The following is a 17,659-nucleotide window of genomic DNA, read 5'->3' as shown; positions in this document are numbered from 1 at the left end:
CGTCGCGGCCTGCAACAGATAGTAGTTAGCTTTGAACAACACAGCTAGGTTCACGAAGTCGACAAACAGATGGGGTTTGATTGTGATGAATTTGGGATGGACGAACGCGATGAAGAAGGGATTGCAAACCAGTTGGGACGGTGGCAACAGCGGCTAGAGCGGTTTCGTTGGCTTGGGGGCGATGGAAATGAGATCGAGGACGAAAATGAAGTTGGAGAAGAATAGAAAGATGATGGTTGTGAGTTTGGAAGCCAAAGTAGAATTTGACACGAAATTTCCACTCCTATGCGGCATTCGAGCAAAGTGTTCCTGCCGTCGCTGGAATCTTCTGCGGATGAAAAAGACAGAAAGAGATGGAATCCAAGGTTGGACAGAAGGAAGTGTCTGGTCAACCCTTTTCGTTGCTGCCTTGTTGGGTATGGTAATGAAGAGTGGATCTACGTCTTTGATGGCGAGAAAACCTCGCGCGGAAGGTGCGAGGGCAGCCACACATGTTGGGGGCCAATCCAGGCTATTGGCCTCACCCTCCCATTCAGCGAGGTCACCTGACATGAGGGGGGCCCCTTCTCAACCTGAATAGTTACCTGGAATGTAAGGTACGACGATCTAATAACTTGGCGTTCCTACCTGACCAGGTGGGAGCCATTAGACCCTGCAGAACCTCAGAAGGGGAGGTATCCCTCCGCCTCGTCTCGGAACACCATGAGTGACTGGGATGCCTATGCTCTACAGAATTAGCAGTGACGACATGAAGGTGGATTCTGGTGCCTTCGGTCAGTCACATAACATTGCAAAAGTTGGAGGCCAAGCATTGAGCTGAAAACAGGGAAGTCCGACAGGATGTGAAGACACTTAAAGCCCAAGAAAGTAGGTTTGCCCCTCAAAAATAGGAGTGCCCAGGTGACACTGAGAAACCTGGGTATGCCGTCTGATGAAAGAGTTCTACCCGTCCCCCCGTCCACCTTATCTCAGATCCACGAGACACAGACTTGCCTTTGAACTCTACCACAGTCGGCTGAGCATTCCCTAGGACAGTCGGTGCAATATGGCTTTCAGCTTCCGACGTATCTCATTCACGCCACTTGATTCATGGTTGCATTACGTAATATTAAGGCTCTACAAGCCAGAATTGGTCCCCTTGATGGGCGTCGGCAAGAAAACTGCTATCTTTGGGTTGCTCCCAGAGCTCTGAACATCTCTTGCTGGTATGCTGATCTGAGGCATCTCATGCCAAGAGCTCTACGTCAATACTGCTGCCAACTTGATGACTAATCGCAGTTTTCCGGCTGGGAATATATCATCCATGAAGGCCAGGAGAGTCGTGAGATGACTACGGTGTTCCGTATCCACAGACAGTCAGACTGCCTTAGTCACTTTCTGTGAGACAAGTGAGCTTGTGATGGACTTGAGTGATTTGATTTAACCTATGGCGGCATCTTGATGATCGGTCCAACATGATCAAACTCATAGAGCCTTTCCCAACTGAAGCGCATCGCGCGCCCATTACGTCGTGTGGTAGGCCGGGAGTTCTGCGACGGCGTTGCGTGGGAAGGAGGGGCAGCCCTCGCAACTGGGTCCGGGGCAGGGAGCACACCAAAGGTGGGGCGAGTACCCTTTTGGGACGTGTCGCGTCCAATGATTGGGACGGGCCCTGGCGTGGCGCTGCATCCACAAACTTTAGTCGAACTGTCATCTTTCTCGCTCCACCACTTTGATTCAACGACGAAGGGATGTGTCCTAACATGGCTTTGCCAAAGCCTAATGTAATCCACTTTGGATCCTTCTATTATCGTCATCTTTGGCTATATCTTGTGGATTGTGAGACACGCCGCCGCCTCCTGATACCCTTTGATGCTCAGCATAATGAGGTAGGGGGGGGGGGGGGGGGCATTACTTTGCTTTAGTCTGGACAATGAATCCACGATAGATGCTGCAAGAAGTGCCCAGACCAAGCTCTTGTTAACAATCAGCCATTGCCAGCACAGCTGAAAAGTGTGTCGAGCCACAGCTAGATCAAAGAGGAGTCCTGCTTCCGCGGCTTGGAGCTTTTGTGTGCCACCTACTCAATGGAAATGCCGTAAGTAGCCGGGAGGAAAGGGAGTCGCGGTCGCGCGTCAAATGAGAGTATATAGCTTCTTAAAGGTCTTGCTGCTAGAAAAATCATCTCACATCCAAGGAGAGGATGGTTGTCAATCGGGTTCTTGTATCAGCTGAAGTGTCTCTATCACGACGGTCGCGGTCGCGATCGCTGGAAAACAGGATCACGGCATTGTCATTGCTAGCAAAAAAAGAAAGAAAGGATTTACTCCTATGGAGCCTCGAACCCGACCTCTTAAAAGATCGTTTTGGTACTGGGGGGCTTCCGGTGCCCGTAATGATGCAGAAGGGCCCAACAGCTGCACCGTCCAGCTAATAACCTGCCCCCTTTCCCTTGGGTTGTTTGAATTTACCGATCAATTAGGTATAGGTACCCCGCTTAATCCGTCAGGCCCGAAAAGTTCCCCAAAAAAATGCTTCGATGAAGACTCGAACCCATGCTCTTAAGAGACAATTTGGTACAAGGGGGCTACCGGCGCCGACAATTCATGCAGTGGGGCCCTACATCTGCACCATCCGACTCTAACCTGCCCCCCTTCCCCTGGGTTGCAAATTTCTCAGTCAACTTGACATAAGTACCCCCACTCCGACTTCAGGTCGCTGCAGCCTAGGATACTAGTCGACCACGCGACAGTCAAATCACGATGAGATTCGGCGACACGTCCTTCCTGGTTGTTTGTTGATGGAAAGCTAGGGGCCTAATCAAATCTGGTTTCAAACACAATGACCTATGCAGCATCTTTGACGATGAATTTGAAGGTTGTTTAGCAACAATTAGCCCATTCACATCGGACATAAGTCACGGGCATGTCAAAAGGCTTTTTTGGGAGTACACAATCAGGTGGAACGTTCAGCTTACGACAGACATGTTTTACGGTATGATTAACCCCTCAACCAAAGCTGTATTTCATATCTCATCAATAGGCCCACAGACAAGAAAGCTTCACCATTTGCGTAAATCACCTAGGTAATGAACCAAAACCCTCACAACCGGATTGCATGATCCTATCAAGTGATGTCCAACCGTGTCCATCCTCCATATCTGGTGCCATACGCATATGAAACCCGTTCATACTAATTGCCATTACTGGGTGTTCATGCGGAGGAATTCGGCCAACTCGTTGTGTTCGTAGGCGCGAAGGCCAAGTCTCTCCTTCTCCCTGTTTACGATGGGCCGGACGATGGCCCAGAGCTGCATCGTCACAAGAGAACTGTTAAGGGAAGTATCGTCTTCTTCACTCTCCTGCTCCTCGGCAGTGGTGTCAGGGGACTCAATCTTGTCGACAGTGGCGGCGCTGGCGATGGCGTCGTCGACAGGCGAGAGGGCCCGGCCTAGAGGGGATGGAGCGAACAGAAGGTCGGACTCATCAGGGATGGCGTAGAACAAGCCGACCAACTCGGCCTTAGATGCGATCTAAGCATCTATGGCCTCGAGCATGGGACTGAACACGGGGTTCTTAGCAGCCTCGTCGTCGGCGGCGTTGGGAGCGCGGGCGAGGAGATAATCTCTGCGAGCGTCGCAGAAGCGGTCAAGGAGGGCCTCGACCTGCGGGCCGTGGGGAGTGAAGACGTCCCATCTGCGGTTCACTCGAAGCTGGCCAAAGACAAAGGTCCAGAACTCCTGCTGGCGGTGATTGTTGAGGATGCGACGGAGGCTGGTGTTTCCCTTCTTGAGCTCGAAGAGATGATTGTTCGCCTCCAGGATGAGGCCATAGAGTCTCTTGGAGATTCTGTGAATGTAGAACTTGATGGCGTTCGGGTTCTTGGGGAGCTTGCGGTCGTTCTTCATCGTCTTTCCCAGCAGCATGGCGCATGACATCTCATCGCCTAGAAGGAAGTCGCCGTTATCGAGAAACAGGAGTCCAGGAATCTTGGTAAGGACCTTGTGATTGAGGTTGCGCGCCCCGGGCGTGGTGAGAAGGGTGACTGGAGGCATTTTCCAGACACAAGGGGCTCGGACGACACTGTACGGCAAGAAAACATCAGACAAGCATTAATCGCAATATTTGTATGAGGCCGTAGCTTACCGTAGAATATCTGAAGATGGCTATAACCTGAATTTGGGTGCGCTAAGGCTACGATGACTCGCAATGCGAAAATTCGGATAGCGGACAACAGTGCAATGCAATAAGTAGAGGAGTTGGTGACGCGACTGGTGTTATGAGTGAGACGCAAATCCAGAGCAGTACGGCGTTGTTGGCGGAAAACGTAAACAACAGGAAATTCACAGTCTCTGACTGGATGGTCACGTGGTTTAGATGAAGTTATATTCACCTCAGGCCCTTTTCGTATTCTTGCATAAGCGGGAGACAGATGGAGTGGTGCACCTTTCACATTCAGCTGAAAAGGTAGCGTCATCATTTTCATATGATATAGGTAACGTGTTGATGAAAGTCACCAGGTAGCCGGACCACTGTAAGTCTTCCACTTTTCTATCACGCAGACAATGACCAACAAAAATTCAAATGATGGCAATAGGTCAATAGAAAGCCCCAATCAACCCTCTTCAACAATTAGAGGTTCTCTTTAAAGCGCCTGGAATGTCCTCCGCTTACACCTTAACTCTGTCGTGAAGCTGGAAGCTAGCTTGATGCTTGGACTCGGGTGAAAGTGGGCTCACTCTAGATTTCTTCTAAGTAAAACCTGAGGCTATGTATGCCCAGGCTCGCAGCGGTTTGTCTGAACTCACCAGTCTAACTGAACGCAGTATAACAAACAGCCCGTGGTTCTATCATTTTCTGACGGCAAATGATACCAAGCAAACATACTGATGCTCAGTAAGAGGTCCAAAGACACAAATGCCGCTTTCCTTTATTGGAAAGTCCAGTATTGCTGAAACAACAGATGTAAACTTACATTCGTGTTTGTAGCGAGGATTAGAAGATAGAACACAACCACACGTCATGAATAGACAAAGGCTAGCAAATTTCCTAACAATGAAAATCCTTGTTGACGACTGAAGATAGTTCGCCACGAGAAACACTACACGACATCGCCGACTTCTCAAACCGCACATCCATCAAGGCAAGTGATCACCCAACTCGTAAACAATCCCGGATTGGGTACAAAAGTAACAAAAGGCCCAGTACATCCGTTTTAAGGCATGCTCGAAGCTGGAGTCAGAGTTGTTGTCGATATACTGCGTCATGTAAATTCCTCAATCCAGCGTAGACGGTATCTTCGACATGCCGTAGTTGCCGCGCCTTGGCGACTCTGTCAAAGAATAACGAGAACGAAGTCAACTGAGGTGGGTCGACCCGACTATGTGCGCAGACAAAGATGAAGTTCAGATCGTCATCGCCGGCTACCGGCGACCTGCCGCGTGAGTTCTGTTCTGGGATACATCTTCGGCGACGTCGACTCTTAGACGGCGAGGAGCTAGTTGCCAAGCTGCCAAGGCGGCAAAGACTCAGCTTCCAACGGACATTACTTCATTTATATCTCATTATCTGCAGACTGTGGGATGCCGAAGCCATCATATCGCAGCCTTGAAGCTTACGGAGTTCCGTGGCTGATGGGATAAGAGTTCGTGGAAAGGCTGCGCCAGTCTGCCAGTCAACCCTAAACTCCGAGTCTCCCGCAGACCTGTCGTACGTCTCACACGAACTGCCTCCACACGAACTTCCGGTGTGGGTACAGGCACCACATAATCAACGTCTACCAGGCCGTCTCACCAGATCCCTCACATTCGCCAAGACCCAGCCACGCAAAGGCCACATGCAAAGTCACACAAACCCGGAAACATCACAACCCAGTAAACATTTCCCCGAAAGGATGGGGCCTCACTGCAGTTCAAATCCTTTCTAGTCTCCCTCGCTACACGAAACGAAACAACGTGAACAAGATTCAGTCTCTGAACCGCCACAGCCGAAGGAACGAACCGAAACGGCGCAAATCATCCAGCTGGCCTACACTTCTATAAGGGATATGCCTGGCGTCTGTCCCAGTCCAACAAAGAAGAACCCCGTATGCGACAGAGGTAAAAGGAAGCTGGACAAGGGGTTGAAAGGGGGGAAATGCAGGCTCTGCAGGAACCCCACAACGGGAAGAAGGCGGACGCGTTGCAAGCTTATTTAGCGCCGAGAAACGCCCAAAGCTTGTTCCACCCGTGAAAGCCATAGAGGGGATGAAGTATGAGGGAGGCATGGAGGGAAGGGCCAAGGGAGTATGTGGTACCGGCTTGGCCTTTGCTTGGCGGGTTTACTCTTGCAAAGTTTCTTGACAATATGGACGAAAAGGGGGAAAGGAGAGTGAGAGGCGGGAAAAAATGCAAGGAAGGCAGCAGTCAGGCAGGAACAAGTCGAGACCAGTTCCTTGAACACGCTGCCACTGCGCGATTCACGGCGCCAATGCCAAATTGTTGATCATGGGTTGCCGAGTGGATGGTTCCTGAGATGCGCTTCCAGGGGGCACCTCGTTTATCACGCAAGAGGTGTGGGGGTGTCGAGGGTCATCCCTTCTTCTGCTCTGGAGAGAATATTGAAACTTGAAACAAGGGGGAATTCTCCTCGAGATGCACCAAACGAGTCAAGCCATGGAGAACTCTCGGGCCAAGGACTTGTTCCTCTTTACTCGACCTGAACGTGCAGGTGAGGCGGGATAATAACCCGAAAGTCCGTCACAGAGCCTATCTCTAATTTGATAGCAATTCGGTATGCTGACCAACAGAACTCCTCGGATCGGGTCTGATGACGATTGATTAGGCTCTGAAAAGGCGCGGTTAACACGGCGTTCGATATGGAGAACCTTTTGCAATTTAATGACTCTCGAAACTTGGCGCATCCGCTTGGACATCTTCTGCCCATCGAAGGGGGGATCTTCCACCTGGGTAGGTTGCCACGGGCATATCTACGGGATTAGTGGGTTATGAAGAGCAATGTGCCAAAGTGTGCAAAGACATTCCATTTCCCTTCCGCATGACCCAGTCCGAGCTCCGCCGCGCGTGCGTCTTTCCGCGGCATCTCCCACGACTCCAGGCGAGACACCGCACGCACTCGTGTCCGTCAAGCAAGTCCATCGAGATGGGATGCGCCTACTGACTGATGAGTAAACCACATCAGTCTTCCAATTCTGCAACACCGTTGACGACTCGGCGTATGGCGGGTAACTGGATGACGCCGGAAAATCTTTGGATGGAATGGGGTGGACGGGGTGGACGGTCAAAGGGGACGAATGTAGACGTGGACGTGACAGATGGACGGAGAAATGTTCGATTCGGGGAACACATGCAAGCCGGATAGAAGGGATTGTCCCAGCTCCAATATGCAGTCCAGCGAGGAAAACGCGGAGAGACCCGCGCACAACCACCATCGTCGAAATAAGCTTTCGTAAGGCCCCGCTAGTCAAATTTGTGGTCTCTGGCGGTTGGGTTCACCCTGCAAGATCTCCAAGGGGGAAGCCGCCCAGCAAGCTTCTACTCAAATATCCGTAACGCAGCTTGGCGAATAAGACCGAAAGTCTGCTCTTCCTTCTGACCCCTTATCCGCGGCTATAGTGCTTCCCAATACGATGATTCCGTTACCTTGCAGTGCCTGCCTCCGAAGCTGAAGGGAGTTGTGTGGGCGCGTGTGTGAGAACGGAACTCTGCTCATCTTGGCCCCTACAAGCCCGTCGACATTTGGCGCGTCGATCTTGAAAGTTGGGCTTCAGCTTTCACCATCGAAAGTGTCTTTTTGTTCGTTTTGAGGTGTCTGGTCTTCTTGGGATGCTGACTGTCGGCATGGCAAGCGATTGGCTGAGTTTATTTTGTTCTTCCGGAAGAACTGCCCAGTCGCGCAAAATTGCCACTTGCCAGGCGATTTTTGGCTACCCCAGACGGTTCGTCGATTATAATATCGTGACACAGCTTGGCAGGAACATGGAATGTTATCAATGATAATGGTATTTCATAATTCATCGTATACATGACGCAGTAGTGTGCTTGCGCCTGACTGTCTGTCTACTTTACTTTCCGGTGCCTATTCGTGTGCTGGGGTTGTTAGTGTTGTGATCGTGTTTGACTCGCAGAGCCCGTCCCCTTCTCCCCAACCAATTGTCCGTTCAATATGAGATGAGCCAAACAGGCATTCGACGTGTTCGTTTTCGTGGTCAAGATCACATCCGATCCTTGTCCTTGACCGGGTCTTCAAACATCCAGATGTTCGTGCTTTCAGGTCTTGCCTTGCCTTTACTGGATTGCGCGTACTTGTCGATAGGGCTTGGGTGAGACTTGTCGGGGCTCCGAATTTCCTTCAGCTCTAACCCAACGACTCTTTCAAGGTCCTTTGCTTTGAAGTCTCCCGTCATCGGTGTCCCGTCTTGTTGCCATGGTGGTGTTTCGTACCATAAGTCGGGGTGCACCGTGGAATTCCGCCGGCGCTTGTTGAATAATTTGGGGAACCACTGCCTTAGCTTTGCGACTACTCTGTTGAAAAGCTCTTCTGCCAACGGCCTGAATCCTGGGATGGAGAGTGCGATGAGCGTCGCACCGATTTCGGATACTTCAATGGCGAGAAGCGGGCTGTAGATCCATGACTGGTCTGGTTGCCATTGACCGTTGATAACTAAAATGAGACGGGCGATTGAAATAGCGACAACACTATGAGTAGTCAGTAAGTGTACGGTTGAAGGGCCAGCTAGCCACTACTCACAAAATTCCGGGCAGCAGAATGCAAGCAAGCTGAATCTTCCTCTTTCTTGTCATTTCCAACATCCATAACATCGCTACGGGTATTCCGAAAAGAACAAAGTCGCAAAGCAATGAAACTGCCGAGTTAATTCCGTAGACAAAACCCCATGGAAGGCATTTGTACTGGTTGAATTGTGACTGCCATTCGTAGGGCCATATCGCTGTCACGGGAAGACAGTGGAAGATGATGAGAAGCATCTGTGTGATGTAGCCGGCGATCAGGAATAGTCCGGCTCCCTTGATTGCGAGGAGGAATCGGCTGTGGACGCCGCACACTCGGTAATAAAACGCTAGACCCGAAAACCGACAAACGAAGAGCGCGCTTGTGTAGATCAGGTGGGCGGTGAAGTCGAGGATCTCTGTCTCTTCCAGAATATCTTGGGTCATGACGAATTGGATGAATTCAAAATGTCGACCAGAGCCGATGTTGATGAGGATGATGCACAGTGGGACGAAGGCTATGAACATTGCCTAACGCCGTTGTCAGCTTCAATACTCTCTCCGTGAGACCTGCCCGGCTAGCTTACCATAGATATCACTGCTAATGTGTCATCTATTCCAAAGCTTTTCCGTAAGAAGAATCGCGAAAAGGCGCGACCGTTGACGATTACCAACGTTATGGCGAACATAAAGATTGAAGCATCCATCGAAGGCCCGTCTCTGTCTTCCTCCAAGTATGCGAGGCTGATTTCCGGTGGTACACGACCGGCCGCGACGGCCGCGGCGGCCTCTGAGTCGCCCATCATCTTGATGGTGACCGGTGAGATGTTGACAGTCTGGTTGAAGGTGTCATGCGGGAGGGAGAGATGTGCATCCTCGACGATCAGGAACAGGAACGCACAAGTCCTCGGATGATAAAGTGCTTCCCACCCAAAAGCTTTATGTTGCTGCACTTCTCTCTTCGCCTCTTGCTGCGGAATAATGCAACCTTGCATCTTGAGTTGGGATCTGATCGGATGACACAGATTCCCCAACTCTAAATACAGCAAGGATGGGCAACGGTGTGGAAGTTGGTGTGGTGCGCCTGGCCTGGCGAGTGAGGCTGCCAAGAAGGTTGGCGCTTGTGTCTGGACTGAAGAAAAGCTTAGGAAAGCTTAACTTGAGCGTTTGTAACCAATGTCCGTGCCATCGGCAGTTAGCGGGCCTTTTGCTACAATTGAGCGTAACGGTGATGCGTGATGTCATGTTTCTGGAATGGAAATGGTCGATACGTCGTATTCTCCTTCTTACTCAATGTTGGACCTTCTTGTACGGTGGTATCGAGGTTAATGACATATGGGTAAGGGGAGAAGACTAATTCGACATGGCAGATAATGGTGGTGTCACATATAACTTAGGAAACTCCCGTTAGCCGTGGCAGAGCTTCTCAATGGTTGCATTTCGGAAGCGGAAGGCTGAAGCCAATCGGGAGATCACGTACGCGATCTCCTTGGACTTTCCGACAACTGGGGATGACCTTTGAAGTAGTCAAATCCCGAGTCTGAGAGGTTGTCACGCTGCAGGGGTCCACCCATCTTCCAGATCAAGTCTTCGTTGCTTCGATTCGAGGGTGTTGTCGAAACGAGATGATCGGTACGTGGTGTGGGAAGCACCGAAGGTTTTTGTTCTGTTTTGCCCATTATGTCTTTTGTTAAGGGCCAATTTGGACGACTTCCGTTAGAGCTTCCAGACGACTCATTGCGGCGGCAGATTCTGACAAGAATGGTTTGGTCCTTTGTGCTCGTGCCATGAGGAACGGTTTCTGGCCGTTGGCGCAGCGCAGTGCATGAGCTCCTTCGTTCTCTCGTGGGGTATCGGACGAGTGGAACATTCGTCTCGAACGTCTCAGACGAACAGCGCTAGCGCGATTGAACTGAGTCTAAGCATCACCGAACAGCGAAAACGAAGCCAAAAGACTTTTGCTGCCCATTCCTACTCTCAGAAGATCTAAAGAAGCCCGGAGCCGCCGTTCTACATCTCTGGCTCGCGGGCTCCGAGTCGGCCGTCGTCCGGTCTCGTTGGGCAAGAAAAGAACGCAGGTGCCAAAACACTGAAGCTGAATAGGGTCGGGCTTCCGAATACGGGAGTCATAGATTTGGGGTGTCAAGGTTGAGTCTGACTCTTGTATTTGTGATCGGTGCACGCTCCCGGGCAATGGAGTTCTGACAGCCTTGATCTCAAGGGAAAGGCCGCCCGGAGTATTCGATCAGCCTCCGTAAACTCCGTGTTAGGCATTCCGGGACTCTTTATTAGATAGGTCTCGCGAGACTGTCTTCCGTACTCAGATGGAAGGTGAGCTTGGCGTGGGTCGCTTCCGATGCCATTGCAGTGACTCCCGCCAGGGTGATGCACTTTGTAATCAGACAGCCGGAGCGACAGGCCTGTTTCTGGACAGTTTGTCGAACTCTTCCCAGTGCGATATTTGACCCTTTGGAATTTTGGGACAAACCGTTGCAGACAACTTGTTTAAACGTTTCCTGTTCAACAAATGATTAACATCATGTTTCTAAGTGACAGATATCAGGGCAACTGATCTTCCTCATGTCCCTCTTGAACCGTCTATTGAGTCGCCAATGATCTGAAAACGCTCATGTATGTCGCTTCAATCCAACAGACCTCCAATCTATTCTCCAGGTCAGTGATAAGATGGCACGGTATAGTAGGTAGATTGTGGAGGAAGTTGAGCCAAGGTTGATCTGTAGGGACGCAGCTGGTTGTTGAGGTATTCCAAGCCTTGGCTCCAGTGAAAAGGAGGCAGCTTTTCTGTGCGTTTCCACCTCAGTTGAATCTTCGTTACTAAGTTAAAGGGGAAAGAATGCGGACTCTGTTGATGAACTGCTGGAGGGAAGGTGTGATATATTATCCAGGCACTCAGCTCCTTCCCAGTTAGTGAACAGTGAAGCTGTTGATCCCATCATGAGGGCCCGTGCTTACGAGTTGTTGTTGCCCTCACTCACTCACTCATTCGCTTTTCACACCACTCCTTACTGCGGTCGTGAAAGACGCAGAAATCCTTCTCTTTTATTTATAAAAGTTCTTTCAGACCGAACTTCACAGCATTCTTCTCGACTCACTTTTCAGGAATACCAAAATATGCGCGCTGAGGCCATGGGCCTACGTCAACAGCCCAGCACGTTCAAGGTACGGTAGTCTACCTAACACTGTAATTCTTCTACTCACCAAATATCTATCAGATGAACGATCTTGTGTCCCTGCCGCCTGGCATTAAGTCCGAAGATATCCCTATTCCGAGCCGAGAATCCAGTCGCGAGTTCTCTCTGCCGTTCAGGCCTTCTCCAGCTGTAAGTCTACCTCGTCGGGCTCATTTCGACCAAAAATTACTAATACTGCCTTGATCGATCAATCTCCTTGATCATTAGAAAATTACCGGGCCCCCAAAAAAGCGCCAAGGGCGCTCATATCGACCCAAGCCTTCTTCGAATCCAGAAGTACCTGAAGTCATCATCAATGAGCAGAACTAAGGTTCTGTCACTGTCTTCGGTCTCAATCAGGACCTACTCTTCCCCAGCCCACCAGCCCTGCGTATTGAGCCTACCGACATGCCGTCCTGTGTCTGCTACAGAGTTGAGCACCTGTTCTCCATCGTCTTTGGAGTTCTTTATGCGAACAAAGACACGGTCATGGACTGGCGTCAGTATTGGAACAAAGTACAACGGCTCCTTTCCAAGGAGAACCCTTTGCGGAAGACAGAGGTCACTGCTCATAAGATCTGAGACTTTGTTCAGCTGTTCCCCAATGCGCGGATGAACTACCTTGAGAATCTATCAGTCTCGAAGCTCCCATGCTTGGCTGATCTCCAGAACTGCCGACTCCTCAAGTCAATCGATCGATACATTACGTTCAAGGCAGACAAGTCCTCTATCACCGACATGCTGCAGTTTGAGGCGAAGTATTGATGGATGAACGGCTATCGGGTTAGAAGATACCAACGTCATCAGGATGTCGGGTCCGTTCACCCACCACCTGCACCTCCGGCTCTGATGGCTCCTACGACTTCAATGATGAACCCAGAAGCCATCATTGCTTTGACAGCCACGGTTCCATCATAGACAAAGACATAGTCTTAGTTACATCTTGCCGATTTCTTACACTAGACACTGCTACATGTATCACTCTAGTTACTACTAATAAATGAATTGTACCCCTCAGGCATGAAGAAAAGGTAATTTGGTCTCACCATATGAGATATTTGCTACATTCATCTTCTTTTACTTCATTCAGCGACCTTGTCTGTGTCTCTTATATAGATTCAACTCATTCGCAAATTCTGCACCGGGCCCCAGCTTGAGAGGTCAAGGTCAGCAACAACAGATTGGGTAATCTCATTGAAAGGTATGCCCGCGGCCAGAAGGAGTAACTTTCCAACAAGACGAAACCGATGTTTTTGCAGCTGTCTGATCACCGTAATTCCTGCCTTCTCAGAGCATTTGACCAATGAATCGCATCTCATGAGCAGGATGCTTCGGCTTTCTCTAACCTGTTGTAATTTGAGGCCAATAATCATCTGGCTGCAATGCATCTTATCAAGACTACAGCGGGATAGGCGTGGACAGCTGTACAAGAGGCTTGGATGCGTAAGGACATTTCTGCTGGTAGGTACTAGATGGTGGAAACAGAGGCCTGTAGATTGGGTGCGATATCATGCGATGGTCTTGGGACTAGAAGGGTAATTAGAAGAGGTCTTGACTCTTTGCCTCTTAGGAATTTTACTCTCGCTTCGTCTCTGAGAGACGTTCTAGAAGGATGCCATCCCAACGACAAATAATGAGACTTATTTCTTTGCATTGTACAGGATGGTCATATGAGTCTCTGTCTTCTCTTGGTCTTTTGATTGAATTGTCAGCGGTAACAGCAAGCCGTCAGTGGAAAAGACGAAGTTCTCAGGATCATGGTCAGCAATGCAAGATGAGTGGGATGTTCCCGGTCAGGCCCTGATTCAAGATTAGAGGAAGGAATAGAGGTGTCTCTTTCTCTATGATCTACCTCGGTTGTGATGAATCTCGGTAAAGTGCAGAAGCACCAAAGACACACACTCCCTTCACATGAATTCCTCTTTCTATGCTTGCTATGTGCAAGTTTGTATCTTGGCTAATCGAAGGTGCCTCATATTTTGCCTGCATCCTCAAAGAGAACCTCTGACTGCCTCGACGATAAGCAGACCGCCATTGGCTCCTTACTCCCTGAAAAGCAAATACGTATTCGTGAAAGCCTCCCATGATATCTCATCATCTGCGCTTTATACCCTGGCGCTTGAGATAGCCATTGATGCTGGCCATCGTATTAGCCCGGTAGCGCTCTCTGTTTCTTCTGTCCTCCACATTGTTCATGGCCGTTTCGTAGGCCGCACGCTCCTCAGGAGTGGCCTGAATGGCTCGCTCGATGCGAGCCTTCTGCTCCTTGTCCTTGACCTCCTGGGCCGCCTTCGCCTTCTCTAGGCGCTCCTTCTCCTCTTTCTCAGCTCGGTCCTGTTCCTTCAGACGCTTCGTCTCCTCGAGCTGGGCTCGGCGCTGCTCCTGGATCAGGCTATGAAGTCTATGAACCTCCTTCGCCTTTTCCGCCTCCTCGAGGACAGAGTAGTCACCTGGGGATAAACACTGGGCAGCAGCAGCAGCAGCAGCCGAAGAGGCAGCGGAAGGGGTAGCAATGGCGCTGCCAGTGGTAGGGCCCGGCTGGTTGTTCTCCTCAGGATCCATCTTGTGGGTGGCGGCGAGGTCCGCGGCAGTCGCGTTGGGAGACATGTTGTCGCGAGTTTGTCTAATGTCTTCACATCAAAGTTAGTCTAGGATGGCGACAATTGTGATTTCATCTGGCAGGGCTGTCTTACCCAAAGTTTGTTAACGAATAATGTCGAGGTGTAGGATGGACTTGCTGATCGATGCTGTCGTGCAGAAAGTTGCTCTGACCGGTCGAAGGAAGCGACGTTCGCGCAGAAGCTGAGATGGAGCAAGATGAAGGTGCTTGGATGGAAAGTTCGTTCTGCGCGGAGAAATTATTACGCAGCAGAGATGAACGCTAGAAGGGATGGTGACGCTCGAGCTTGTGATGCAAGAAGAATAAGTTACGTTCGTGCCAAGGTGGAAAAGATGCTGGAAGGCCTTGATGTAGTCAGAGTTTGTAGCAGTGTAAAATGTAAAGAGGCTCACGCAAAGGTGAATATTATAAAAGAGGACCCGGGGCGTTAAGAGTGTGCTAGGGGTAGGGCTCAAACCATCTAGAATATGACTCCTGAATACTCCCAGAAATATTCTATTCAGAATCGCCCCACTCTGCCTACGCACAGGAAATTTGGGTCAGGTTGGCTTTGGAAGGCACGCCGTCAAGCTGGGAGAGGCCTTCCTCGTGGTAATTTACGGTTGGAGGTGCAACTCTTTGGGTCTTTACCTTGAGTCTGCGCTTCCGTCAACGGCACAATATATACAACTTTTATTATCATTAGAGAGAGATAGTCGTCAACATGGCGTCGGCATTTTAGAGGTGCTTCCGGATTCCTGGGCAGATTCTGCGATGACCCTTAGCTAGCATGGACGCATCAACAGTCAACAAGGCGAACAGCAGCTCGATGTCGGCAAGTTGGCTGTCGTTTAGTTACATCTTCCTCCATCTCACAAGTGTCTTGAATCCCTACTTAACAGCGCCGGACATCTTGACTAATTATACCCGCTTCAGAAGCAAAGTGCTAACTGAAGATTGTGCAGGTGGATGAGGGGAGAGGTACATCTTGTTCCAACCCCAAGTAAACCATCAGCATCAGGAATACTAGTGGGCTTCCCAAACATACGGCCCAACTGCCAAGCTAAATGTAAAGACCGAGTACAAACCACGCATCATCCCAATCGCGACATTAGGACCCAAGGCGACGGAACTATTCAATTCTTTATCATATCCTGCAGAATCCTGTGTTTGTCAATCCTCAATGCCGCGCAATCACGTCATCCCTAGTAGTAGACGCCTCCCAAGGCCTCGTTTCCACACTGTGAATGGTGGAAATACGTTCACCCCAACAACCACCGAACCAACAATACGTTAGGTAATAGTTTGCATGGCAAGATTGCAAAGAGGATCGTCATCCCCAGACCCCCCACAACATGTATCCACAATCTTCTCCGGATTCCGCTCTCTTGCTTGAATACTTAAGGTTTCGTGTGCCAGAATTAGAGCTGGGAGCAAGCAAACGATGCTTCCCCATCCCGCCGGCTTTTTGGGGCAAACTGCAGTATCTTTACGCATAGACGTTTTCCGAAGTCTTGCCCCCGCGTTCTCGCGTCCAAACTGCAGATGGAGAAAGCGGCTTCTTCGGAGCCAGGGCCCGAGACCCGCCAGAATGCTTCCGACCCCCACCAACCAGACCGGTTCGAGGAAAGGCGCATTTCCTGCGCATCCCACCCCCGCACGGATCTGGAGAACTTCCCCGAGCGGATGGCGGCCACCACGCAGGGTCTCTCGACAACGACATCCGTAGCTGACACCGGTGCGAATCCGGATGACTACCCCGAAGGTGGGAGGCAGGCTCTCATTGTACTCTTCGGGGCTTGGTGCGTTCTGTTCTGTACTTTTGGCTTGGGAAACAGCATTGGCGTCTTTCAAACGTACTATGTGACCGATGCCCTTCGCGAATACAGTTCATCCACCATATCATGGATTACCAGCTTTATGCAATGGACTTTGAACTTCATGCCCATCGTCGTATGTCCAATACTCCTCCGACCCGAATCACTCGTGATCCACTGACAACTAACGCAGTGGGGATTTGCGTTTGATAAATGGGGTCCACGGTGGCTTCTTATCTGTGGATCTATAACCTACGTCTTTGGCATAATGATGGTCTCCCTTGGGTCCGAGTACTTCCACTTCTTCCTCGCCCAAAGCATCGTCTGTCCCATCGGCGCCAGCGCTGTAACGAGCGCGAGCATGTCGTGCCTCGTAACATGGTTCCATCGTCGTCGTGCAACTGCTTTCGGCATCATGATGTCTGGGTCCTCTGTCGGTGGCGTCATTTTGCCAATCATGATCCCGCGAATGATTGAGAGTGTCGGGTTCCCGTGGGCGATGCGTGCCGTTGGCTTCATGTTTCTCTCTCTTCTGGCAATCGCGTGCTTCACCGTAAGGTCCCGCCTGGCACCTCAGACGAAGCCCGTGGACATGAAGGAGTACTTCCGGGGCATTCGGGAACCTACAATGATGTCTACTGTCTTCGGTCTATTCTTAGTCTTCTGGGGCCTATTTGTTCCCTACGCCTTTGTTATCTTGCAAGCCAAGGCGCAGGGTATGGACGACGGTTTGGTCATCTACTTGCTGCCCATCATGCATGCCGTAGGGTACGTCTCAAAGGCCCATCTGCACCAACTCAAAGAATACTCACTGACTTCCCAACCAGCTTGATCGGGCGCGTCATCCCAGGCCTCGTAGCCGACAAAATAGGCCGCTACAACATCATGATTATCCTCGCCACCCTCACCGGCATCGCGTGTCTGGCCCTCTGGATCCCAATCAAGAGCAACGCCGGCATCCTAGTCTTCACAGCGGCCTTTGGCTTCCTCTCGTCGGGGCTGACGTCCATCGGTCCGACGCTGATTGCGCAGATCTCAGACATTCGAGAGATTGGCGCCAGGACTGGGACGGCTTTCGCGTTCCAGTCATTTGGTGCGCTTACGGGGAGTCCGATTGCGAGTGCGATTGTCGATGCGCGGGGAGGGGATTATCTGGGTCTGCAGCTATTTTGTGGGTTTTCTATTCTTGCTTCGGCGGGGGTGTTTGCTTCGGCGCGATATGTTCAGGCTGGTGGGTTTGAGCTTAAGAAGGTTTGATGACGATGGTCACGTAGTTATTGTTTTGCATAGGGCATCCTTAGGTGGACGCGTGAGGTAATTGAGTCATAAACCGTGAGAGAGGCAGATG

General features: G+C 50.6%; 5 protein-coding genes across 5 annotated transcripts; 2 read left to right on the top strand and 3 right to left on the bottom strand.

The window, feature by feature from the left end:
• Positions 1-3,181: 3,181 nt before the first annotated feature.
• CABS01_13862 (uncharacterized protein) lies at positions 3,182-4,033 on the bottom strand (the record flags this gene model as incomplete). The annotated part of the gene is made up of 2 exons (XM_060547204.1): positions 3,182-3,499; positions 3,548-4,033. 2 exons carry the CDS (start codon positions 4,031-4,033, stop codon positions 3,182-3,184), a joined length of 804 nt encoding a protein of 267 aa, XP_060394547.1.
• A 4,157-nt stretch (positions 4,034-8,190) lies between these two features.
• CABS01_13861 (uncharacterized protein) lies at positions 8,191-9,699 on the bottom strand (the record flags this gene model as incomplete). The annotated part of the gene is made up of 3 exons (XM_060547203.1): positions 8,191-8,674; positions 8,727-9,235; positions 9,292-9,699. The coding sequence occupies 3 exons, from the start codon at positions 9,697-9,699 to the stop codon at positions 8,191-8,193; spliced, it is 1,401 nt and encodes a 466-aa protein (XP_060394546.1).
• Positions 9,700-11,836: 2,137 nt separating this feature from the next.
• On the top strand, positions 11,837-12,477 carry CABS01_13860 (uncharacterized protein; the record flags this gene model as incomplete). The annotated part of the gene is made up of 3 exons (XM_060547202.1): positions 11,837-11,884; positions 11,938-12,045; positions 12,256-12,477. 3 exons carry the CDS (start codon positions 11,837-11,839, stop codon positions 12,475-12,477), a joined length of 378 nt encoding a protein of 125 aa, XP_060394545.1.
• Positions 12,478-13,989: 1,512 nt separating this feature from the next.
• CABS01_13859 (uncharacterized protein) lies at positions 13,990-14,502 on the bottom strand (the record flags this gene model as incomplete). Its single annotated transcript, XM_060547201.1, has 1 exon — positions 13,990-14,502. One exon carries the CDS (start codon positions 14,500-14,502, stop codon positions 13,990-13,992), a length of 513 nt encoding a protein of 170 aa, XP_060394544.1.
• Positions 14,503-16,039: 1,537 nt separating this feature from the next.
• CABS01_13858 (riboflavin transporter MCH5) lies at positions 16,040-17,568 on the top strand (the record flags this gene model as incomplete). Its single annotated transcript, XM_060547200.1, has 3 exons — positions 16,040-16,447; positions 16,505-17,079; positions 17,139-17,568. 3 exons carry the CDS (start codon positions 16,040-16,042, stop codon positions 17,566-17,568), a joined length of 1,413 nt encoding a protein of 470 aa, XP_060394543.1.
• Between the last annotated feature and the right edge of the window lie 91 nt (positions 17,569-17,659).

Source organism: Colletotrichum abscissum (assembly GCF_030869225.1).
Source record: "Colletotrichum abscissum strain IMI 504890 chromosome Unknown Scaffold_48.1, whole genome shotgun sequence".
In the NCBI taxonomy this organism is placed as follows: Eukaryota; Fungi; Ascomycota; class Sordariomycetes; order Glomerellales; family Glomerellaceae; genus Colletotrichum; species Colletotrichum abscissum.
The sequence above is the reverse complement of the archived record's forward strand: the minus strand, read 5'-3'. Positions and strand labels throughout refer to the sequence as shown.